Below are 25,288 nucleotides of genomic sequence, written 5' to 3'. Positions count from 1 at the left end.
ATACCCTGCGATTATTCCTCCATCAGAATATAGTATATAGCATGTGATTATCCCCCCCATTTAAATACAGTACCCAGCCTGTGATTATCTCCTCCCACCCCTATCCGAATATACTATAGAGCTTACAATCACCCCCATTTGAATGTAGCCTGTAACTATCCTCCATCACAATAAAGTATATAACCTCTTATTCTCTATCGCAAGATAGTGTATAGCCTGTGTTTAACCCCACTGGAATCCAGCAGAGAGCATATCGTTAACACTATTGGAATCCAGTGCGTACATATCCCAAGATTAACCCCATCATGATCCTGTACATATGTCGTCTGGTTAATCCTATCAGAATTCAGTGCCTACATAGTCTGTGACTAACCCCATGAAAATCCCATGCACAGCCTGTTATGCTGCCCCCTGCGTCGTTTAAATTGTTCCTCAAATCCTTTAACCTAATAATCCTTCATGTGACAGAACGTCAGTTTTTGTCTGATAACACTCCTATGAAGAAGCTCTGTATGTACTGCACGATGCACAAAGCCCGTAATTAGCTTCAGCATAATCCAATGCACAACAGTATCATAGAATTGTTGCAGCACAGGAGATGCTGGGTATTTGGGTCTGTTGTCAGTGTTGGATCTGTGCAAGAGCAGCTCAAATTGTCTTGTTCTGTTGCCTTTTCCCTGTAGCCCAGCAAATCCTTCCTCAGCTGCTTATCCAAATCATTTTTGTCAGCCCTGATTTGAATCTGCTTCCACCAACCTTTCAGATAATGTCTTAAATAGAAATAAAAATGTTTCACCTCATCCTGCCCATGGTTCTTTTGCCAATCATTAATCTTATGCATCCAAATGTAGGTCATTAATATATTTTTTAAAAAGGCATTGATCCTCAAATCAATCTGTGGAGGTACCATTGTATAACTTCCTCTAATTGTGACCTTGTTTGGTGTCATTTAGCCAAATTTGCATCCATGCTGCCACAAGTTCCTTTCATTCCACAAGCTTCAACTTTATAATTTTGTGCCACTTCATCCATTCCAGTCTGGGAATCCATGTACACTACCTCAACTGCATTACTCTCATCAACAGGATGCATTGATTAGGAAAAATACATTGGTAGCTCATAGAATATACATCCTTGTGTAATAGTATCACTACTGTTTCTTTATGTCCTTGCCATCTCAAGGCACTTTGTATCACTGGTGCTATAATGTTCTCCTCCTCGTCCTTCATTTCATTTCTTTTCCGTGGCATCTTGTATTTAGAAATATTTAGTGCCCATTCCTGCTCTTTATAAAGTCACGTCTGCATGGTGTTGCAGACATCGCATTCCCGTGTGGCGAACTATACCTGCAGTTTGCAATGATTCTGTATGCGTTTCCACACATGCATTGTAAAGCTAAATTGGATTTCATTGCATTGCTACTCATTCTGAGCCCACGTTTTACCTTCCTTTCTTATTCTGGTGCTATCTGTGTTTCCCAAACCTTGTGTATGTCATCTCTGCTTTCTTTTATGCTGCGTCTCGGCTCCTATCTTCTGCTAAGTTAGTTTAAATCCTTTCCACAGCATTAGCAAACCGTCCCACCATAATATTGATCGCCTTCTGCTAAATTCTTCTGTACAGACCTTCGTCACCCCAGACCCAGTCCCAATGTCCCAGAAACCCATCTTTGCACCACATTCCCCCCCCCCCCCCCCCCCCCCCCGACCCCACCCCGACCCCACCCCATGCATTCATCCAATGTGACCTTATATTTCTGTACTCATGTTTGGTGGCACAGAGTGTAAATCTGGATCTTATTGCTTTTGAGACACCACCAGTGTCTCGCTAAAGATTGACTGGTGGGCTGCACCTATTTTTACACCCAAGTTGTTACCGATATGAGCTGCGATGTTGGCTGCTCACAAGCCCAAAGTGCTCTGCAGCCAAGCCACCTGGCTTCAGGAATGCAACATGTTTTCCTGTGATCACGTTTGCAGGTGCAGGAAAGCCGGACTCCTCCTCAAAGTATTGAATACCCAATTATTTTCTTTCTCAAGCTTCCTCTTGATCCCTTGCACAGTTGAGCTTGTTGTGAACGTGGTGCTGGGTGCACTCTCCAGAGGAACTTTCAATCCCCTTCGTATCCAGAGTTGAGTACTGGATGGAGAGCAGCATGCAGTTAGGAGATTTGTGCATTATTTCCCTATTCCTTCTCCCCCGCTTGTGACAGTCTAACTCCCCTCTACCGAGACATTCACAAGAAGCGGAGTGGTCACATCTGTAGCAATATTCTATCCTTGTATATCTCAGTCTCATGGAGGCAATGCAATGAATTCAACTTCTGAAACTTAGAACGTCTCATCCTTAAACTGGTGATATTTCCTGCACACTTGGTTGTTCAGGCATCGAGAAACATCCTGGAGTTCCAACATGGCACAAGATATGCATTTCACCAGACTGAAATGTCCTGCCATTTCTCCTCATTAGACAAAATAAATTTAATAGAAGTGAACTCTAGATATAACCTGATAATACACCTTCGTATTGTCTGCTATGTATTGTGTAATTAAATCTCAATGTCTTTGTGTACACCTACAATTTTATTGCAGTATAATCTGGTATACAGTCTTATTTATATCTGTGAATAACTTGATACACAGTCTAATTATACATCTGCATAATGCAGTACGTAGCTAGCGATTATGTTGCAGTATAATTTGATACACAGCCTCTGCTGACCCCTCCACATAATCTGACACACTGCTTGTAATGATCGCTTTGTATAAATCGGTACACGATCTGGCCATATAATCCAGTGCACTGCCTGCAGTGAACCTTCTGTATAATCCAATGCACTGCCTCACTGAATCTTCTGTATAATCCAGTGCATTGCTTGCAGTGAATCTTCTGTATAATCCAGTGCATTGCCTGCAGTGAACCTTCTGTATAATCCAGTGCACAGCTCGCAGTGAGCCTTGCATGTAGTCCAGTACACTGCAGTATAATTTATTATATTGCCTGTAGTTACACCTCTGAAAAATCTGGTACACATCTTTTGTAATTACAGCTCCATGTAATCCACTATTGATCCTATAATTTCACTGCAGTATAATCTGACATTCAGCCTTTAATTACAGTGCAGTATAATCCTACAATTACATTACATTATTATCTGATATGGAGCCTGTAATTATGGCATGATGGGTCAGGAATGCTTTGTGTAACATTATAAACTGATTAGGTTGAATGACACTGTGGGAGTTTCCGTTCGTATGTCATATAGGTTATAATGTCAGGTCTGATTCCTATTTTGACTTAATTCACATGGTGTACTTGTATTGATTTAATTTCTAGTATTTGGGAAGTGACTGGTGGCTCTAAGTATATAAAACTGTCTGCTGTATATTTCTAGATAATCTAGTATTGAAGCCAAGGATTTAGCTTTTTTTATTAAAATCTAATTAAGGTCAGGTCTTGCTTGACATTGCTTTGGGTCTGACCATTTGTCTTCCAGACACTTTCTCTTTGTTCTGGTAATGCAGGAATTGATTCCAAATCAAACCGTTTAATTAAGAAGCATCTCCTTTTATATTCTGTTACGTCAACATGGATGTGAAAAATATAAATGTTTTAATTTGTTTGTACACTGAAATCCCTTGTTAGGCCAGTATCTATAGCCTGTTCCTCATTGCCCAAAGGGCAGTTAAGAATCAGAGCTGAAAATGTGTTGCTGGAAAAGCGCAGCAGGTCAGGCAGCATCCAAGGAGCAGGAGAATCGACGTTTCGGGCATAAGCCCTTCTTCCAGTTCCTGAAGAAGGGCTTATGCCCGAAACGTCGATCCTCCTGCTCCTTGGATGCTGCCTGACCTGCTGTGCTTTTCCAGCAACACATTTTCAGCTCTGATCTCCAGCATCTGCAGTCCTCACTTTCTCCTCGAAGCAGTTAAGAATCAACCATGCTGCTGGGTCTGGGCTTGCATAACAGGCCTGACTAGGTAAGGATAGCAGATCTCCTTTCCTAAAGGAAGTTAGTCAAATTGATTGGCAATTCTAATTTTCAAAACAGTAATTACATAATGCCTCTGAATTTACTGTTTTAGTCCAGTTTTTTTTTTAACAACTGAATTCAGATTTCACTATATGCCACGGTTGGATTTGAACCCGTGTCCCCAGAATCTTCGGCTGGAGTTCTGGATTTCTTCTGTTGTTGAGGCCAAACTTTCTTGATTTGTTTTCTGATTTCACTATGCTGCTATTGGGCTTAGGTTTTGTCATGGTGTAGCGCTCAGATTATTGAAGAAAGCTGCCAGGCTTGGGGAGAATTTGATTGTTTTTTTTACCTTTTTTTTTAAAACGGTTCATCATTTCACCTGAAAGTTTAGCCTGTTTACCATTATCAATACAATACCAAGAGGTTTTAATTATTGAGATGCTGTGTTAATTGAGATGCAGTGTGGCTGTGCTGCATCTAGATAGTGTGGTGTACAGTGTTTTTACCTGATGTTGGGTGATAGGATTCTGACTTGTGTGAATGGTGCTGTGACTGTTGGTGTGATGATATGTAGCACTGCTATGGCTGTTATAAATGGGTTGATGCTGATTGGAGTCACAGATAATAAATCAAAGGTTCTCATTGCAGTTCAATATTTCCATTTGAGATATTTAGGCCATTGTACATGCTTGCAATGCCCTGACACTCTTGTTGATTGGCAATGTTTGAGCAGACGTAAGTGGTTTGGTTGTGTTTCGCATGAGGGGAGTGGCACGTCAATCAGTCCTAGAAATGTACAGCACGGAAACAGACCCTTCAATCCAACTTGTCCATGCTGAGTACATATCCCAACACAATCTAGTCCCACCCGACAGCACCCGGCCCATATCCCTCCAAACCCTTCCTATTCATGTACCCATTCAGATGCCTTTTAAATGTAATTGTACCAGCCTCCACCACTTCCTCTGGCAGTTCATTCCACACAGACACACACAGACACACACAGACACACACAGACACACACAGACACACACAGACACACACAGACACACACAGACACACACAGACACACACAGACACACACAGACACACACAGACACACACAGACCACCCTCCGTGTAAACAAAAAGTTGCCCCTTAGGCCTGTTTTAAATCTTTTCCCCCTCACCTTAAAACTATGCCATCTACTTTTGGACTCCCTACTCTTGGGAAAAGATCTTGACTATTCACCCAATCCATGCCCCTCATGTTTTTATAAACTTCTATATGGTCACCCCTCAATCTTTTTCACATCACCTTCTGATCTATTGTTGGTCTGGCATGGGCTTATATGTTAACGGAGTGTTGGGTGGCAAGCCATGCCAATGAGATTACACTTGACACCAACAGACTGTCAACGTTATGCTATAGAATTTGGAGAGCTAACCTATTACCATAAATCCAGAGGGTTGTCCAAGGTTGAGACTAATGGCTTTGGGCTGACTGGGATTCAGCAAAGGGCTGTTCTGGAAATCTTTACTTTTCTCTTGGAATCCAGTCTACTGGTAGGATCATTTCCTTTCCTGGGGCACCTAGATATTGATGGAATTGGAGGAGGTGTGTAAACACTGATCCATTGACCCCACGCCCCATTTAGGGCATTGGCACTAGAACTGACCAACTGAATTCACTTAAAATACCTATGATTACTGTTCTCTGTTCATTGATCCAAACTGTTTCCACCAGCACTGAAGATGAATTGTAACTTCTGCATAGCCTATAAAAATATTTTCTCGAACCAACCCAAGATCAGAAGGATAGAATCTGACTGCATTCCTGGGCAATTTGTCATAGTTGATCTGCTTTGGTATGAAGTGTTTGCATTTTAGTGGTGGTGGGGGTGAGGGAAATTCTTAGTTTTACCCTGTGATTACTTCTGAATAATGTGTTGTGCATTTGTTTAATGCTCATACTGTGAGACTGAACAATTAGTGTGTTATCTCAGTTCATGTCATGTTTCTAATTGTTGGACCTTCTCTTGTCAGGCTGCCGTGCTGACACTGTGTTACAGAGGAGGATGGGAAAGAGGCGGTGCCTTCAAGTGGAGCCAACGCTCGAGCAGAAGATAGCAGCGGGCTGCTGTGGAGTGAAGAAGCCCAAGTTATCGGGCAGCAATGTGCACAACCAGCTGAACCACCCTGGCACGGGCCTAGGCTGTGGCTCGGTGCCTGGCCTGCAGTCTGGAACAGCCCTGGGGAATCACCACAACCACAGCCAGAACCACAACTACAGCCAGAACCATTGCGAGAGGAACAACCGGGAGAGCAATGGGAACCTGAACTCCTTGAACTCTGCACTCAGCCCTGTGACTGGGCTGACCACAGTGGGAAACCGTCCGAACGGAACTGGGCTCAGTGGAACCAGTGGAGTGAATGTGAGGAACTTGGTGGTGACCGCAGAGATGTGCTGCTACTGCTTTGATGTGTTGTACTGTCATCTGTACGGATTCCCACTGCCCCGATCACCCAGGTTCACCAATGACCCATAGTGAGTACTGCAGGATAAGGATAGTCGCTATACTACTCAATGTAGAGAGGAGCAAACACTTCCCCATTGATGCTTCCCACTTAGGGACATTAGTGAAGCATGAGGGTAAGTCCCCTCGTCAAATGAACAAGATTCTTCTTCTCTGGGTGATTAGGGTGTGTTGGGGTAGATTAATGCGATATTCCTCCTGGTGTGTTAGTGAGCTGTGTTTCTCTGATTTCCTGTAGAAGGAGTGCTGATCTCAGCCATAATGCCGTGGGGATGGTCGGGAGAAGTGGCTGCGAGTTAGTCCCCTGCTTACCTGACGGCTCCTGGCAGCCGGTTTGATTGCAGTACTGTATTGTCAGTAACCTGAGAGCCATATATTTAGCCACTCCTTTCAGCTAAGGGATGCTTGCTGATTTGTTTAGACTCTGTCCAGCAAGCCGTGCCAGAACCATTTGGCTGCAAGTGTAGTCACCATTGCTGAAGTCATTTGGATGCAGTTCAGTAATCAGCACTGCTATTGCGTAAGTGCTCTTCAGATCGGCACAGAGGCTGTTTCAAAGCTGGGTGGTGACCTGTGCCAAGGCTTTTTCGATGCAATGTGCTACTTGTACCATTTAGACACTGTGCAGGGTTTCACTCCTATGCTTTTATGAGCTCCTGGGCTGCATCCTGCCACCAAGCATTCGCAGGTTAGGGAGCTTGGGCTGCTTTCTTGTTTCCCAGCAGGTGGCCTAATAACTGTATGTTGGAAGCATGGAGCATGGTTTCCTTCATACCTTTTGCAGTTGGAATAGGAAGCACATTTGGTTTAAAGCTAAAGAGATGCTGCTGCCGTATTTCTGAGACTTGGCTTGAATTTCTGTCCAGACTGACCAGACACGAGTCTCCTCTTTGTCCTTGGTAACGATGCTTAAGGTGGTTTGTCACTGGCCTTTCATAGTTCAACTTGGCTAACTGTAAAATGGTGTTTATTGAAACAAGGTCACCTGACACAAACTCTGTAGATTGCACATGAGCTGTTGAAGTGGGAGAAAAACTAAAGACAGTGTCAATGATCTGCCAAAGACTTTCAGCCCAATGCTGCTGTGGTCTAAATCAGATAGATGAAATGTTGGTCGATTAAACTCAGGGCAGGGAATTTAATAGGAATGTGAAGAACTTGAAAAGATGAGCTCCTAACATTTGAGAAATGGTTGGGCATGAGAATTGCCAGACACATGGCTTGCATTTACACAGTACTTTTCACAATTCGAGTATTTCATGACACTTTAGCTGTATAATCACTGTTGTACAAATGCAGTTCCACAAATGGATCAACAATCAATGAATGGACGGGATTGTTCAGCTCCATCTGAGTGAGCTGCTTCAATGTTCCCCCTGAGATCATGACAATGTAGCACTCTCTCGGTGCACCGAGTAAGCAGTTAATTGCCAATGCAAATCTTGTGGGGCTTGAACCCACAAACCTCTGAGCGAGACAGGAGTGCTATCATTGAGTCGCACAAATAGTTTGGACTCGTGTCTGAGTTGTATTTTGGGTTGACTGTGATGCAGAAGGTAAAGGCTTAGACTCCCCATGTGGCATTCCTGAGCCGGTGTATATGTGGGTGATCTCACTGCAGCTGTTCTGGAGTGGGGTCTATAACACTCAGTATTGATGACTTAGTATTTTGAGACCCTGGGAAAATTTTACTGGTTAAAATAAAAAAAAGTTTTCCACATTGGATCCAGCCAACACCAAGCCAATTCAGTGGGAGATTGGCCCCAGCCTTCACTGGCCTTTGAGAGTTGATTCCATTTTTATTATCTGTTCCAATTCACAATTTTCAAATTGTGATGGAGTAGGGCATAGGTGAGGAGCATTTAAATGATTTAAGTCTTCCAGGTCAATGTAAAGCTCAGTCAATCACGCATTCTTCCCCTCGCAGTGTTTAAAGTGGGAGTTGATTGCAATGACTGAATTCAGAGCCTAGAGATCTGAAAGCTACAACTGCAAGGAGATGCTGCAGTGTCAACAAATGTGAGGTTTTACATTCCCAGCCACCTACCTGCTCATTGTGTCAGTGAATAGGTTCAAACAAAATGAGGTTATTTAGCATATCTGCTTGCTGTCTGCTCCAGACACTTTGAGCAGTTCTGGCAATGTATACCTGTAATTTACTGCTGCTGTTCTTGTACTTCATCTAAAAATGGCAGGGTAAAATTGTAAAAAGATGATTGAGAAGCTGATGCCAGTCCTGTTTCTCCTCTGTCATAGAATCATAGAATCCCAACAGTGTGGAAGCAGGCTGTTTGGCCCATCGGGTTCACACCGACACGCCGATGAACATCCCACACAGACCCATCTTCCCTACCCCTGTAACCCTGCGTTGCCATGGCTATTCCACCGAGCATGCACATCCCTGGAGACTATGGGCAATCCAATCCACCGAATTTGCACATCTTTGGACTGTGGGAGGAAACCGGAACACCTGGAGGAAACCCACACAGACACAGGGAGAACGTGCAAACCCCACTTACAGTTGCTCAAGGGTGGTATTGGACCTGGGTTCCTGATACTGTGAGGCAGTAGTGCTAACCACTGAGCCACCATGCCGCCTTGTCTGACAATGCAAGCGTGAAGTAGTGGAAATCTGATCAAAAGGAGGAAGTTGGTGGTTGTTTTGAAATTTACCTGGGTCTCACAGGCTCAGAGGAGGCGTTGCTCGCTCTCGTGTCTGGAGGTGGCACTCACTGAGCCATGACATATTGCCTATTCCTAGTTGCCTTTGAGAAGATGGTGGTGAGCTGCTGCCTTGAACTGCTGCACTCTGCTTACTGTAGGTAGATCCACGATGCTGTCAGTGTGTGCATGCATGCGTCTGTGTTGCACTGGCTCTGCAAATGCATATATGTCCAGAATATTACACGCTGCCTTGTGGGTTGGTTCGTTTCCTTAAGGTTTCCATCATTGAGCTCTGCTGGGCCTTCAGCCGTCTGAGATTTTCCTGCAGCGAAACTGACGTGGTTGAGCTGAGAGGTGGAGTGCCTCCTTCTATTTATCTTGTGCCCATTTGTGGGCCCTCCCCCCCCAAAAAAAAACAAATCTACCTCCATCCCCTCTAGCTGTGTATGTGTCTGGGTCTCATCACTGGCTGAGGTATCTCACCATCTCCCTCTCCTGCAGCCCACCATTCTGTCATTCTCAGGCTCCTGACCTCACTGGGACCTGTGAGCCTTCCCATAATGAGTCCAGGCTCTCTGGGTTGGGTTTTCAACTGAAACGAAGGAAGCATTTCAAGGGCTGCCAGCTTTTCCTCTTTGGGACTGCAAGGCTTGCCTGAAGATGGTTGAATGCCCAATGGGACTTGAATGGCTTTGAGGAGTGTTGGCGAAGAGCAAGGGGGAGACTTGGCCCTCACATTTACACTGGGGTTGGGAAGGTGTCATCTGGGGACCTTGCTCCCAGTGTGAGTGTAAGATTGTGTGTGTGAAGGGTATATACTTTGAAGGGGGGGGGTGTGTGTGTGTGTGTATGTGGGTAGGATTCCCTTTCCATTCTCATCCTTTCTTCCCTGAAGCTCCTATAACTCTGTTATGACACCTCCATGACTGCTGGCTTCCTTCTGTCCCGAGGTTGGTTTCCCCTTGTGCAAGCCTGGGCAGTTGAGTGTAGGTAAGCTGCAAACTGGAAGTCTTTTGTCTGAGGTGTACTTTTTAGTGGTGGGTAGTGATCAGGCTTGTGACTGTGGTACCATAGAAAGAGGTCCTGACAACTATTTTGCATGAGTTTGGGTAATTATGCAGACTATAGGTCTGATGTGAGCCCCTCCTGCTCCTTATCTTGACAATGCATTTACCAACTGAACCTTTCGGAAGAAGTTCAGAGTTAGATTTTGAAAATAATTAACTGTTGATTCTCTCCTATCTCTTGTAACAGGTTTGTTAGAAGTTTCACATTGTGATAAAAACAGAAAATGTGGAGATAATGTTTCAGGACAATTCTAAACCACTGTACTGATGAACAGTCACTGACCTGAAATATTGATCATTTTCTCCATATATGCTGCCAAACCAGAGGACTTGCAGCATTTTAAATTTTAATTTTGGATTTCCAGTGTTCACTGTTTTTGCTTTTGTTTCGCTCTTGTAGATTGACTTTAAGCAATTGAATTGTAGCTTTGAATCCTGGTTTCAGGCTAATGTGCTTCAGTCTTCTTTGCTCCACCTCTAGATCTATGTAGAGTCCTGAAAAGGCCCTCAATATACCCTCACGGAAACTTAAACTAGTTGCTGCTCAGAAGGAGGACACTCAGCCCTATTATATTTATTCTGGCTCTCTGAAGGAGCAACTCACCTCGTGGCACTTGCCCACTTTCTCCCTGAAGCCTTGCCCATTCTACCTTTTTAGATCATCTTGTTTCCTCTAGAAAGTCTCCATTGACCCCCACCTTCACCACACACTTGAGAAGCAGCTCCCAGATCCTATCAACTTATTGTGTAAAAACGTTCCTCCTCATATCTCCTTAACTTCTAAATGCCATTTATCTTAGACCTGTCCCCCTTCATTTTAAGGAAAAAAGTTGTCTATGCTGTACCCACGACTTTGTATACCCCCTCCACTAGGGTCAAGATGGTATAATTTAAGCAGCTTGAGTTGCTATGTATGCTTTTTGAAATTCCTTCATAGAATGTGAGCATTGCTGGCATAGCCAAAGTGTTTTGCCATCCTTAACTGCTGTTGAGAAGGTCATGGTGACCTTCTTCCTTGAACGTCTTGCAGTCTGTGTGGTGTATGTGTTCCCACAACACCATTAGGAGAAACAGTTCACCATTTGGTGCGGGCGGGGGGTGGGGGCATTAGGGGGCAGTTGGAATCCAGTGATAGTAATGCCATTGAATGTCATGGGGAGCTGGTTAGATTCTCTCTTAAGGAGTGGTGTTACTATCAGGTGTGGTGTCTACTATTTGTTACTAGAATTTATGTTACTGGAGTTGGAGCTTGTTTTAGTCCTTTCGATGTTATTCTGGCATTGTCCACCCTGTTCTGGAATCTTTGAAGTCCTGCAAAGATACGCTATAGGGAAGTTATTTAGGTAAGTCCACGGCTGTGGGTATTGTTCCACAATTGGAACCTTCAGTAGATATTATCTCAGGTACAGTGATGCTGGTCGTTTCCATCAGTGTCCTGGGTCTCATTCATGCCAGTCAGCCTGTTGTCTCAGCATATAACAGTGAATGTCACTGTCTTAAAAGACTTTACAGCCAATGAAGTGCTTTGGAAGTACAGTGATTGTTGCAATGCAGGATATACGGACGTTAATTTGCCCCAATCCACCAAATGAACATGGCTGTTCTGGTGAGTTTGAGGGATAATGATTGGCCAGTACACCAGGAAGAACTTTCCTATTGTTTTTTTTTAATCACTCTGGTGAGTGCAAAAGAAGCAATTGTCAGGGCAGAATAGATATCTGTGGCTAGCTTGTGGCTCTCGAGTAGAAATTAAACCACTTTGGAAGTGACAGTGCTGCCATTGAACTAAAGCTGGCAAGGTGTCTCATTGGCTAAACAGTGGGGTAAATTGGGAGGAGCCTAAGATGGGTCATTGGGGTCACTGAAAGGTAGCAGCGTAGGAACAGTGTTCCAAGTGACACCTTGGCAACAATTAGGTAAGAATGTACTTTGGCAAATGCAGTTCCAAGTGGAAGTTCAGTGACCCCAGTCCAGTGGTCAGGATTAGCAAATGCTTCTTCAAATGTCATGTTGAATTAACTGCTTCTACTGCTGTTTAATTGCCTCATCCTGGTCATCCGCCTATCCACTAGCTATATCAATCACGACTTTATCATGCTTTGTCTCACCCATGTGCACACTGCATTGTTGGGAGTCTCAAGCTGTCATCTGTCAGGTTGCACATGTTGCTACTTATCCACCCATATTAGCCAAACATCACTGCATGGCTCTCACTGAAGTGCTCTTCTCCCCCTTGAGAAGGTGGCACACCTCCAAAGGTAGCAGTAGCTATCTGGGTGAGGACTGCACACACCCCTCATTCTCTAACTGTCATGGAGGTGTCTATAATGGCCATTCTCTGAGCACATCCCCATTTTTGGCGATGTGCTCAGTGGTGGGACTGACGTAATTGCATACAGATTCTGTCCTTAATGGTCCTCCTCCCATGACCCCTTCACGATCCCAGATACAAACACTCTGCATGTCTAGATTAGCGGTGGGATTAGCATATGGTGAGACGCTGGGCATATATACCCTGCTACTTGGGCAAGGTTAGTAGTGGTTCCAGCTCACTGGGCTTCTGCTGTAGTGGACCAGAGTGAAGCCTTTGGATCAAGCTGCAGCAGAATGTTGATGCACATGCACAATGAGATGTTCGGTGCATTGGGGAGCCTACTATGAAACTCGATATTAAATGTTTGGCTGCTTGGAGAAGCCAGCAGCAACTCAGCTCAGGGCTTTGTACAGACCTTAGAGGGTATCCCTTCCAGCATGGAATTGCCAGAGCCATCTGCATATTTGTGCCACCATGATCCAGTGTATGATGCTGCCTCACCAACCTAGACTGGTGCTATTCATGCCTGATGAAGGGCTTTTGCCTGAAACGTCGATTCCCCTGCTCCTCAGATGCTGCCTGACCTGCTGATTTTTTTTTCTCTGCATCACACTCTCGACTGCTGCTATTCATGCAGCCAATCCAGTACCCAAAGTGACTGGCAGACTGTCCAGCGATCTGTCCTCGAATAGATTACATGGTGCCTGAGGCATCACCCTAGTGCAGTGGCTCCTTTCGGTGTGAGCGTCTAGTCCCCTTTCAGTACAACAGCATCAATCTTCCTTCTGCCCACTCTGCCAGTGACGCTGTTGTTCTGGGTCTCGTCAACCAGCCAATAACGTAAGCCTAGAACTCCTCAAGCTTGTTTGGCAAAGATATTGCGATCTTCTCCATTGAAAGCCACTAGCCATTCTGCATTCACTGGCCTAGCACTGGTTGGGAACACTAAAATCAATACTAAGAGCATGTACAAGGGTGATTAGTTCTAAATTTGGGACAGAATTAATAATCACCTGGCCAAATACTGATTAATTAAGGAAAGTTAGAAAAGATTTGTTGAGGGCAAATCGCGTCTAAGTAATTGGCTTGAGATTTCTAAAAGTTGATAAGAGTAATCCATATGATGTGGCATACACTGATAAAGTGCAGCACAACAGAATTGTGAGCAAATTCAGTGCTTGTGGAATAACAGGAACAGTGGTGATATGAATCAGAAATTGGGTGAATGACAGGAATGAAACTAGTAGTGAGTGGATAGTGGGTGTCTTTCAGACCAGAGAGAGTTTTATCGTGGAGCTCCCAAGGGGAGTGGTGTTACTACTAACCTTGCCCTTCTCTTCCTGATGTATTTAATGACTGAGACCTTGTATAGTGTACAATTTCAAAATTTGTTGATGATACAATAGTTAGAAGCCTTGTAAACCATGAGATGGATTGTATAGAATTTCTGAAGGAGATAGACAGGTAAATGTAATGCAGGGAATTGTGAACTGGTTTATTTTGGGGTGAAGAGTGCAGAGAGAAACAATGGATCTTGTGAATTAGCTCATGTACGGCTCCTATGAAAAGGCGCTCTCTTGGTAACATGAACTGTTGCGTTCCTCCTTGTCCTGCCTGAACCTTATCCCTGTCCACAACTTCACACTGGATAGCTTCAGCCATAGAGTAATCCAAGCGGTGACTACTGGGAAACTAGGGCTAACCACTGATTCTAGTTTGTAACCCACTCCCACTCCTGCATCCAGTGACTACTGTATGCAAAGTGTGATGGAGACAATGACTATATGATTCAAAGATATCTGGTGCTAAGGGCTGTCATTTCATAAGAGCAATGTTAACCCTAGTGTCCCCTTAGTCTCCCAACAGCCACTTTTGGTTTGCTGTGCTGGCTAAAACGCAGCTGGCGCTGTTGAATGTCACAGAATGGGGGCATCACAATGACTCTCACTGCCTACAGCTACACACCAGCTGTATGTTGAGGGAGTTGTATCTCTTTCCGTTCCAGTGCATGGCAGCATTTTGCTTGTAAACCCATGTACATGTGGTCAGTGGCACCCTCCCCAGGGGGTGAGTCTACAATCTGAGCAAACACGGTGGTGTTCAGTCTGCTGAGAGCCCTTCTTGCCTCCCGCCTTCCCCTTTTGCTAACAGATCCTGCTCTTTGTGGCATGTGCTCGTTCTTCCGGTCATGCCACATTCCAAGAGGAAGGGTTATTATTCCCCTCGTGTGTTGGGGAGCAGTTGGGTCTGTGAAGAAGCCTTGAAGTCAGCAGCAAAACCTTTCAGCACCTACCACACAATTCCCTGTAGACTTTTCAAATGGCTATGGATAGCACCAGCACTTTGTGAAAATAACCAAGCAACTAACCTGCTGTTGGATTCTCTTGCCGCTTCAGTGGACATGTGTTCATTACCTAATTTGGTGTCATTTCGTACACAATATTAAACCAAGTTTTGATTTGCAGATCCCATTGCAAATGTTGTGTATTGAAGTCGCTGCTGGAGCTGTAGGGATCCTATAGGGATCTAGCTCTGTTCATATTTGTCAAGATTGCTTGGTAACAAGAGCCTTTTCGTTTTGAATCAGTCTAGGGTTTGTGTTTTCACTATAAGAAAAAAAAATCTGGAGAAAGTCAACAACCAGACACCACTTGTGAAGAGAAACAGAATTGATGCTGCCATTTAGTGGAGTCAAGTAAATGGGCTCTCAGATTGACTTTCAGAATGTTTTGTGTCTAGGTTTGGGAATAATTGAATGATCGATAATTCCTTTAGATCATGATAGCAGGATGTGTCCTACATGTGAATATCTGTGCGAGCTGGAGAAAGGGCATTGCCTGGAGTGTTCAGCTGCAGGATTGGCTGCACGGGTGTCAAATTATTGTTTCACACTGACTTCATGATTGGCCGATTCTATGGGTATTGTCTTTTCAACTTGTTCAGAGATGTTATTATATCTGGAGCAGGTGGGACTTGAACCCAGGCCTCCTGGCTTAGTATTAGAGCCACTACCATTACACTACAGGAGCTTTCCGCCTGCTCTGTATATTACTGGTGGATGTCTGCTGTCTGCACACTAAAGCCTGCTCCAAAATGGCCTCTGTAAGGCTGCATGTCCCAAGTGTCTTTATGCACCATTGATACTATTTTTGAGCTCTCAAGACTTGCAGTGCCATTCTCATCCCTTTCCTTTCGCCATAGTCTTTTTGTGCCTATCTCCAGGCCTGATAACCATTTGTGCAGGCTGCCTTATTTCTCTTTCAGCGTGAGGGTTGCCTTGTGGTGTAGTGGTAGAGCCCTGATCTCTGAGCTAGGAGGCCTGAGTTCAAGCCCTGTTTGCTCCAGAGGCGTGTTGTAACATCTCTGAGCAGATTGATTGAAAAATTGTTCACTATCTCAGCATGGGGGGGGGGGGGGTCCTGTTTGCAAGGATCGTGTCCCTACCTCTGGGCCAGGCGAGCTTTGCTTAAACCTGGATGTGATAACATCGAGTCTAGAGTTCATGTTAGTGCCTGGGTTAATAATCCTGAGAATGAGTTCCCTTCCCAACATGGTTGTTTGAGAATTTGAATTTGCAAAATCTGGTGATAGGAAAAGTGTCCCAGAGCTGTTGGTTTGTCGTTAAAGCCCAATTGGCTCATACTTGATCTTTAATGGAAGGAATCATGCTGTTGGTACCTATTGGCTCTGTGTGGGAATCTGATCCCACGTCATCGTGGTCAACTCTTAACTGACCCTTTGATGTGATCCGGTCTGGTTGGATCAAATCTGTGGAGCTTGGGATCCACAATAAATTTGTCCTTGTCTGGAGAATGCATTAAATTCCAAGTGAGCCCAGAGCAGCAGTCAAAGTAGATTTCATTTAATTCAATCTCTCGTCATTCTCAAAATGGGGGAAATTTGTTTTTGGTATTACCCTTCTCACAGGCTGATTCCGACTTCAAAATCTGACCACCTTCATTTCGAGCTCCCACCAGTGGGCTGAAGATCATGCTTCACTTTATTTTACAATCTCGGTTATACGTCTGTCCCTTCATTTTCCTGTTGATTATTGCCTAGACCCTGCCACCTGACCTGTGCAGTCAGTTTAAGAGAAAAGAGTTCTACCGAATGACACTGTAGACAAAACAATACTTAGCTTCTGAACAATGACCATGTGGTACATTGCCTAGTACTGCACCTATTGTTATTTATATTGCAGTATTAGCACAACCACTCAATGTGAATATGGCTGACCCTGTATCTCAATACCATGTTCCCGATTTCCCTCCATACCCCAGGTACCTTTACCCTTTTTTTTATTAAAAAAAGCAATTTTATTTTGGATATACTCAATGATTTGGTCTACATAGCCTTCTGTGGTAGTGAATTCACAGGTTGACCTCTCTCAGAGGCCCTGAATGGCCTACTCCATATGCTGAGGGTGTCACCCCTAGTTCTAGACTCCCCAAGCAAGGAGAATATCCTCCTTGCATCTAATCTTTCTAGCTCTGTTTGAGTTTCAAATGGTTCAATCAGATCCTCTCTTATCCTGCTAAATGACAGTGAGTATACACCCAATTGAATCAATCTCTCCTCAAATGGCAGTACTGTCATCATGGTATCGACTGAGTGAATGTTTGCTGTACTCCCAATAAATCAAGTATATCCTCCCTTCGGTAAGGACACCACAACTGCACTTAATAGTCCAGGAGGAGTCTTACCCACGTGCTGTTTAACTGTAGTAAGACCTCCCTACGTCTGAGCTTGCATCCTCTTGTAATGAAGGCCAACATACCATTTGCCGCCTTTATGGTTGCTACACCTGCCTGGTAAACATTTCAGTCTTTGCACACTCTGTTACTCGAGAATGAAAAGACAACATTCTTGAACCTATTGGGATAAAGAGGTAAAGTCATAGGAGTCCCAGAGGACCAATGGGCTGCTCTCTTATTTGATTGAGATGACAAGTGATGAGTTTAATCTGAGGGTTACCCTCCTCAGAGGAGGGGCCTTCATGGTAATCTCAGCCAGTGCAGGAATTGAACCAGTACTGTTTGCATTACTCTGCATCACAAGCCAGCCAACTTGTCAACTGAGCTAGCTAACAAATTGCTGAATATTTGGTATATAGTTGATTACAGATTATCTGGTCCTTAATCAAATCTAGAATTTTTGAATGATCAGTCTAGAACTGGAATATCTTAATATGGAACTTCTATCTGCTCAGTGACTGATTTCAGCAATACTTCCTTCTCAACAAAGGAGACCTGGGGATATGATTGATTTGGATTTCCAGAAGGCTTTGATGAGGAGCTGCACAGGAGTCTACCAAATAAGATGAGAGCCCATGGTGTTAGGGGCAAGGTATTGGCATGGATAGACGATAGGCTGACTGGCAGAAGGAAGAGAGAGAGCGGTCTTTTTCAGGATGGCAGCCAGTAACGAGTGGAGTTCCGCAGGGGTCTAGGTTGGGTTCACAATTATTCACGTTATGCCTCCATGGTCTGGACAAAGGAACTGAGGGCATTGTTGCTAAGTTTGCAGATGACTTAAAGATAATTGGAGGGACAGGTAGTATTGAGGAAGTGGGAGGCTGTAGAAGGGCCTGGTGAGGTTAGGAGTATGGACTAAGAAATGGCAGATGGAATGCATTGTGGGGAAGTGTGAGGTTATGCACTTTGCTAAGAAGAATAGAGACAGAGGCTGTTTTCTAAATGGGGAAAGGCTTCAGAATTCTAAAACACAAGGGGACTTAGTGTCATAGATTCATAGAATCCCTACAGTGTGGAAGCTGGCCATTCAGCCCATTGAGTCCATGCTGAACCCAGACTCAACCCCAGGGTATTTTCCAGGGCTGATCCACCTATCCTGCACATCCCTGAATACTACAGGCAATTTCCCATGGCCAATCCACCTAATCTGCACATCTTTGGACTGAGGGGGGGAAACCGGAGCGCCCGGAGGAAACCCACACAGACACAAGGAGAATGTGCAAACTCCACACAGACAGTCACCCAAAGGTGGAACTGAATCCGGGTCCCTGACGCTATGAGGCAGCAGTGCTGACCACTGAGCCACCATACTGCCCCAAGCTTGGGGGGAGGCAGAGTTCAGGATTCTCTTAAAGTTAACATGCAGGTTAATTCCAGAATACCTGACATACTAGGCAGTCTTGGAATATACAAATGTACACATTAGGAGCAGGAGGAAGTAACTTGGAACTTCCCTCAGCTGTTCAGCCTTTCAACAAGATCATGACTGATCTGATTAGTCTGCATCCCTGTTTATTCCCGAAAGCTTTTCACCATCATCACCATTCGCCCTCTTGCCTGTCAAGGATTAATCTGATTCTGCCTTAAAAACCATTCAAAGACTCTGCTTCAATTGCCTTTTGGAGAAGACCGTTTCAAAAACGCTCAACCTGTTTATCTCTGGTTTAAATGGACGAACCTCTCACTTTTAATCAGTGATCCCAAATTCTAGTTTCTTCCACAAGAGGAAGCATTCTTTCTACATGCGCTCTGTCAAAACTCTGTAGGAACATGTGGCCTTCAATCAAATCTCCTCTCAGTCTTATAACCTCCAGTGGACGCAATCCTAGTCTATCCAATGATTCATCGTATGACAGCCCACCCATTAGCAAAGCGTCTCTGAAATTCCTCCAATTCTGTATCCTTCTTTAAAGGTCAGTATTGTACACGTGGTCTGAGCAGTGCCTCTATAACTGAAGTTAAAAATCACTCAACACCAAGTTATAGCCCAACCGGTTTATTTGGAAGCATTAGCTTTCAGAGCACTGCTGCTTCATCAGGTGGTTGTGGAGAATTTGTACACCCCAGTCCAACACGAGTGTCTCCAAATCTATAATTGAAGTAAACCTCCTTATCTTTTTAATCAGTTCCTTGTAATAAGTACTAATGTGTTATTAGTTTTCCTGATTACTTGCTGTACCTGCATGCTAATCTTTTGTGATCCTTTCATTAGGATACCCAGGTATCTCCAAATATTTTTTCTCTTCCCTGCTGAAATGTGCAACTTAATGTTTTCTGGTATTTTAGTTCATTTGCCAAATCTTTACCCATTTAACCTATCTACAATGAATTGAATTGAATTGAATTTATTGTCATGTGTACCGAGGCACAGTGAATAGGGGAGGATAGCGGATTTGAGGATAGCGAATGTGGTCCCCTTGTTCAAGAAGGGGAGCAGGGACAGCCCTAGTAACTATAGGCCAGTGAGTCTCACTTCTGTTGTGGGCAAAGTCTTAGAGAGAATTGTAAGGGATAGGATTTATGAGCATCTGGATAGGAATAATGTGATCAAGGATAGTCAGCATGGTTTTGTGAAGGGCAGGTCGTGCCTCACAAACCTTAGAGTTATTTGAGAAGGTGACTAAGGAAGTGGACGAGGGTGAAGCAGTAGATGTGGTGTATATGGATTTTAGTAAGACGTTTGATAAGGTTCCCCATGGTAGGCTACTGCAAAAATTACGGAGGTATGGCATTGAGGGTGCATTAGAGGTTTGGATTAGGAATTGGCTGGCTGGAAGGAGACAGAGGGTAGTAGTTGATGGTAAAAGTTCATCTTGGAGTGCAGTTACTAGCGGTGTTCCACAAGGATCTGTTTTGGGACCATTGCTGTTTGTCATTTTTATAAATGACCTGGAGGAGGGGCTTGAAGGCCTTGTGAGCAAGTTTGTGGATGATACGAAAGTCGGTGGAGTGGTGGACAGCGAAGAAGGATGTGCTTCGGTCGGCGCAACATCGAGGGCTGAAGGGCCTGAACTTCGCTGTATTTTTCTATGTCCTATGAAAAGCTTTGTCTTGTGAGCAATACAGGCAGATCACAGAGTTAAGTAGCATAGATAAGTAAATAATAGGTAAACAGCGGCAAAAACCAAAACACAGGGACAGGCGAATGCTAAGAGTTTGTGAGTCCATTCAGTATTTGAACCTCAGGGTGGAAACTGTTTCAAAACCGGCTGGTGTGTGTGTTCAGGCTTCTGTACCTTCTCCCCGATGGTAGAGGTTGTAGAAAAATATTGCCAGGGAGGGATGGATCTTTGAGAATGCTGGTGGCCTTTCCTTGACAGTGGGCCTGGTAGGTGGATTCTATAGATGGGAAGTTGGTCTTTGTGATTGTCCGGGCCCAGTTCACCAATCTCTGTAACCGTCTCCAATCTTGAATGGTACAGTGGCCATACATCCAGACAGAATGCTCTAGATGGCGCACCTATAAAAGTTGGCAAGGGTATTCACCGTCATGTCAAATTTCCTCAGCTGCCTGAGGAAGAAGAGACGTTGTTGGGCCTTTGTAACCAGTGCGTCCACATGAAGAGTCCAAGAAAGCTTTTTGTGGATGACCACTCCCAGGAGCTTGGCACTCTCTGCTCGTTCCACCTCTGTGCTGTTAATGTGTAGGTGGGCATGAGTAACATCCTGTTGAAAGTCAGTAATGAGTTCCTTGGTTTTGCCGGCATTGAGAGCTCAGTTGTTCTCAGTGCACTATTTTTCCAGGTCTTCCACCTTCTGTTTGTAGTCTGAGATTTGACCGACCATGGTGGTGTCACCAGTGAATTGTAAATGGTATTCGTCTGATATTTGGCGACACAGTCATGGGTGCACAGTAGTGGGCTGAGTACGGACCCCTGGGGGGCTCCAGTGTTGAGTGTTAGTGAGGATGAAATATTGTCCCCAATCTTCACTTCCCTTCACAGCTTACTTCCTTACCTATATTTGTATTAGCAGCAAATTTACCAATCTATCCATTTATATAAATTGTAAAAATAACAAGTTAATGCCCCAGTAATGATTTCTTTGGCATATCATTTTAGAACATGGGGCATTTCACAGAAAATTTGGAATAATTCCTAATTCCATAATATTTGATGTAATACTCAAAATCCCGGAATATGCCAGGTAACAACAGTCTTCAAATGTCAGAATAATTCCAGAGTTTCTAGAGAGATTGGGCTAAAATCAGACAATCTGGGAGACTGAACCAGGAACCCAGATATGTTGGGTACATATACTCCACAATGCATCCCTACTGAGCTCTATGCCTATTGGATCAGCATATCGATAGCATCACATTATATACTGAATATTTGTAGAGCCAAAGTAGTTACAGGTGATTCTCTTGTAAATACATAATAGATAAGAGTTTAATAATCCACCAATATTTTGCCCAAGGTACTGCACCAGAATCTCTGCAGTTATCGATTGTATTCTGAATATCTGATGTCGTAGGGTATGTTCTGTACTGAATTATACCAGAGTATTCGTGTGTGAAAATATATATTGAAATGTGTTTTTTGTGAAGTTTTATAGTACCGGAATGTAGCCTGATTTGCATATTTCCAGATTAGATTTTAAATGTCAGCAGTAGCAGAATATAGATCCTACCACTATGATCGCTGCAAGGTTCTTGAAGAATATTGAGTTGCCTGGCTAATCCCAGATTTCTGATGTGCTGGCATAATCCCTGTATTTGAGTGCTGTAGGTTATTACCAGCAATGTATAAGTTCTCTGAGCTCTTGGTCCTATGCCTCAAATATCCCGCTAAGGTCAGAATAATAAATTTATTGAGCTTAACCCAAAACTCCCAAGGGACCACAGTTATCATCCAGTATTCGAGGCATTGGGCTTCCTGTCTGCATTTTAGATTGATCTGTCCAGCAGAGTCTCGTGTCAGGTGTTTGTGTTCTGTGCAATCCTTGCGACCTGATTCTATTGTGTAGGAATGAATGGCTTTGTGTTTTGTAGCCCATTGTTTGTAACGTGGAAGATGGGCCGAGATAAACGTTTGCGAGGCTGCATTGGGACCTTCTCTGCCATGAACCTCCATTCAGGACTCAGGGAATACACACTTACCAGGTAAGAACTTTTAAGCTCTCTAAGTAATAATTTGAAAAAATAAATTCAAGATGGGGGCATAAAGTATGTCCTAGTAGTGTGAAATTATACTGCTTTGTTTTGTATTAGTATAATCTGTGTGATGTATAAACATTGGCATGTACTAGTACTAAATATCTGTGCTGTGTATTTTTTAAGAATAGCTTGGATAATAGTTAATTTCATGCATTGTGATGTAAATGGAACTTTTGGATGTCCGTGTATCTGTGGACATATATACGTTAGAGTCTGCATTTCACTCCTCTAGTAGTTGGCAAAGTAGCAGATGGGGCGCATAAGATGACCTGTACAGTGGTTGGTACGGAAGGTAACCCAAGCACTTCTGACTGGAGTAGGTAGCCAGACGTTCTGCAGTTCTTGATTTAATGAGCTGTGCTGCAGCCAATGTTTAGGGAGATGTAACCCTGTTTAGCTCCTGACTGAAAGTAGTTTACTCTAGGTCTCATCTCAAGGGTGGGGAAGAGAGAAACTACTGCATCCCTTGCTTTGGTGAGGTGGTGGGGGTTGTTCTTTTGTACTGAAAGAAACAAATTCCTGGTATTTAATGGATGTTTGAGTCAATAACCATCACCCTGTTAGTGTGGAATAATTTCCAAAAGGCAAATTGAAGGACCATTTACCTGAACGGACACAAAAGGTAGATGATTTAAAACCACAAATAGAGGTAAATGGGTGTGATCTAATTGCCATTATGGAAACATAGCTGCAGGGTTACCAAGACTGGGAATTGAATATTCATGGATATTCAATATTTAGGAAGGGAAGGCAGAAAAGTACATGGCACTGATAATAAAGGGACAGGATTAGAATGTTAGTGAAGTCAAATCAGAAGAATAACACGTGGAATCTGCTTGTGTGAGCTAATAAACGGCCAGTGGCAGCAAACATTGGTAGGAGTTGCTTATAGGAGAAAGTGAGGACTGTAGATGTTTGAGATCAGAAAAAGTGTGGTGCTGGAAAAGCACAGCAGGTCAGGCGGCATCCGAGGAACTGGAGAGTTGACTTATCGAGCATAACCCCTTCATCAGGAGTTGTTTATAGACCACCAAACAGTAGTGTGGGCATGGTATGAACCAGGAGATTAGAGAAGCATGTCGCATGAGCAATACAGTAATCAGGAATGGCTTCAATCTGCATTTAGAATGGGTAAACATAGTGAGCACAAAAGCTATAGAGGATGAATTTCTGGAGTGTTTTAGTAACAGGTTTTCTAGAATACAATGTTGGAGACCTAACAAAAGAATAAGCTATTTTGTGTGTAATATTCTGTAATGCAAGAGGGTTTATTAATAATCTAGCTATAAAGGAGCCTTTTTTTAGGCCATAACATGATAGAATTTTGTATTATGTTTGAAAGTGAGGTAGTCCAATCTGAAGTTAAATTGGAACAAAAGAACAGACAAAATTCAGGGTATGAGGAGCTAATAGGCAGGGGTGTATTTGAAAAAAATGCATAAAGGGATCTTCTCCAAAAGCATTGGATAGTTTTCAGGAATCATTACATTGTTTACAGCAACTTGTACATTCCTTCAAGATGCAAAAAACATCCAAAAAGTTAATGAGTTACAAAGGATATTATGGATTATACAAGATTAAAAGAAGACATTTCTAAAGTTGCCAGCAATAATATTAAACTTGAAGATTGGGAGGCTTTTAGAATATAGCAAAGAAGAACCAAGAAACTGAGAGAATAGAATATGAATGTGAACTAGCAAAAAAAACATAAAAGTGGACTGCAAAAGCTTCTGTAGATATGTAAGAAGAAAATATTTGGCTAAGACAACTGTGGGCGCATTGCAGGCAAAGTCGGAAGACCTTATCATGGGGAAAGAGAAATGGCAGACAACCTAATTCATTACTTGGTGTTTGTTTTCACTGAGGAAGGCACAAGGAATCTCCCAGTATTAGAGATCCAAGGGAATTGAAGGAAATTAGTATAGTAAGGAGGTAGTGTTGGAGCACTTAATAGAACTGAAGGTCACTAAGTCCTCAGAGATTGATAGTTTCCATCCCAGAGTGTTGAAAGAGGTAGCTGTGGAGATATTGAATGGATCTTTCAAAATTCTATCGATTTGTGATTGGCTGCTGCATATTGGAAGGAAGCAAATGTCACACCACAATCTAAGAATGTGGGGGGAACGACAAAGCTGTTTGCCTTGCATCAGTAGCAAAGTTCCCGCAAAGCTTACATTTGCACAGCCACAGGAAAGCCCCTGTCCATGGCGATATATCAAGATTTGAAAGACTTCTGCTTCTCGAAGTCGCTGCTGTGCAAGGACCTAGAAATTCCACAGCCAAGGAAGAAAAATCAGTGGGAATGTTGATCATTAGAAGGAAAAGATTGTGATTAATGGACACTTGGATATTAATGATCTGATTGGGCATAGTTGTCACAGATTTGTGAATGGGAAAGCATATTTCGAGTCATAGGGATGTACAGCATGGAAACAGACCCTTCGGTCCAACCCGTCCATGCTGACCAGATATCCCAACCCAATCAAGTCTCACCTGCCAGCACCTGGCCCATATCCCTCCAAACCCTTCCTATTCCTATACCCATCCAGATGCCTTTTAAATGTTGCAATTGTACCAGCCTCCACCACATCCTCTGGCAGATCATTCCATACACACACCACCCTCTGTGTGATAAAGTTGCCCTTTAGGTCTCTTTTATATCTTTCCCATCTCACTGTAAACCTATGTCCTCTAGTTCTGGATTCCCCCCCCACCCCAGGGAAAAGACTTTGTCTATTTATCCTATCCATGCCCCTCATAATTTTGTAAACCTCTAGAAGGTCACCCCTCAGCCTCCAACACTCCAAGGAAAACAGCCCCAGCCTGTTCAGCCTCTCCCTATA

The 25,288-nt window shown here is 43.6% G+C and overlaps 1 protein-coding gene across 2 annotated transcripts in view; it reads left to right on the top strand.

The window, feature by feature from the left end:
* Positions 1-25,288, top strand: part of LOC140479145 (AMMECR1-like protein) — a 60,326-nt gene that overhangs the window by 18,798 nt on the left and 16,240 nt on the right. For both annotated transcript variants that reach the window (XM_072573104.1, XM_072573105.1), the window contains 2 exons: positions 5,998-6,499; positions 22,281-22,391. In XM_072573104.1, coding sequence (XP_072429205.1) covers positions 5,998-6,499; positions 22,281-22,391 — 613 coding nt within the window. The remainder of the gene's footprint in view (positions 1-5,997; positions 6,500-22,280; positions 22,392-25,288) is intronic.

The sequence above is a fragment of the Chiloscyllium punctatum genome, chromosome 6 (genome assembly GCF_047496795.1).
Source record: "Chiloscyllium punctatum isolate Juve2018m chromosome 6, sChiPun1.3, whole genome shotgun sequence".
Lineage (NCBI taxonomy): Eukaryota > Metazoa > Chordata > Chondrichthyes > Orectolobiformes > Hemiscylliidae > Chiloscyllium > Chiloscyllium punctatum.
The sequence above is the reverse complement of the archived record's forward strand: the minus strand, read 5'-3'. Positions and strand labels throughout refer to the sequence as shown.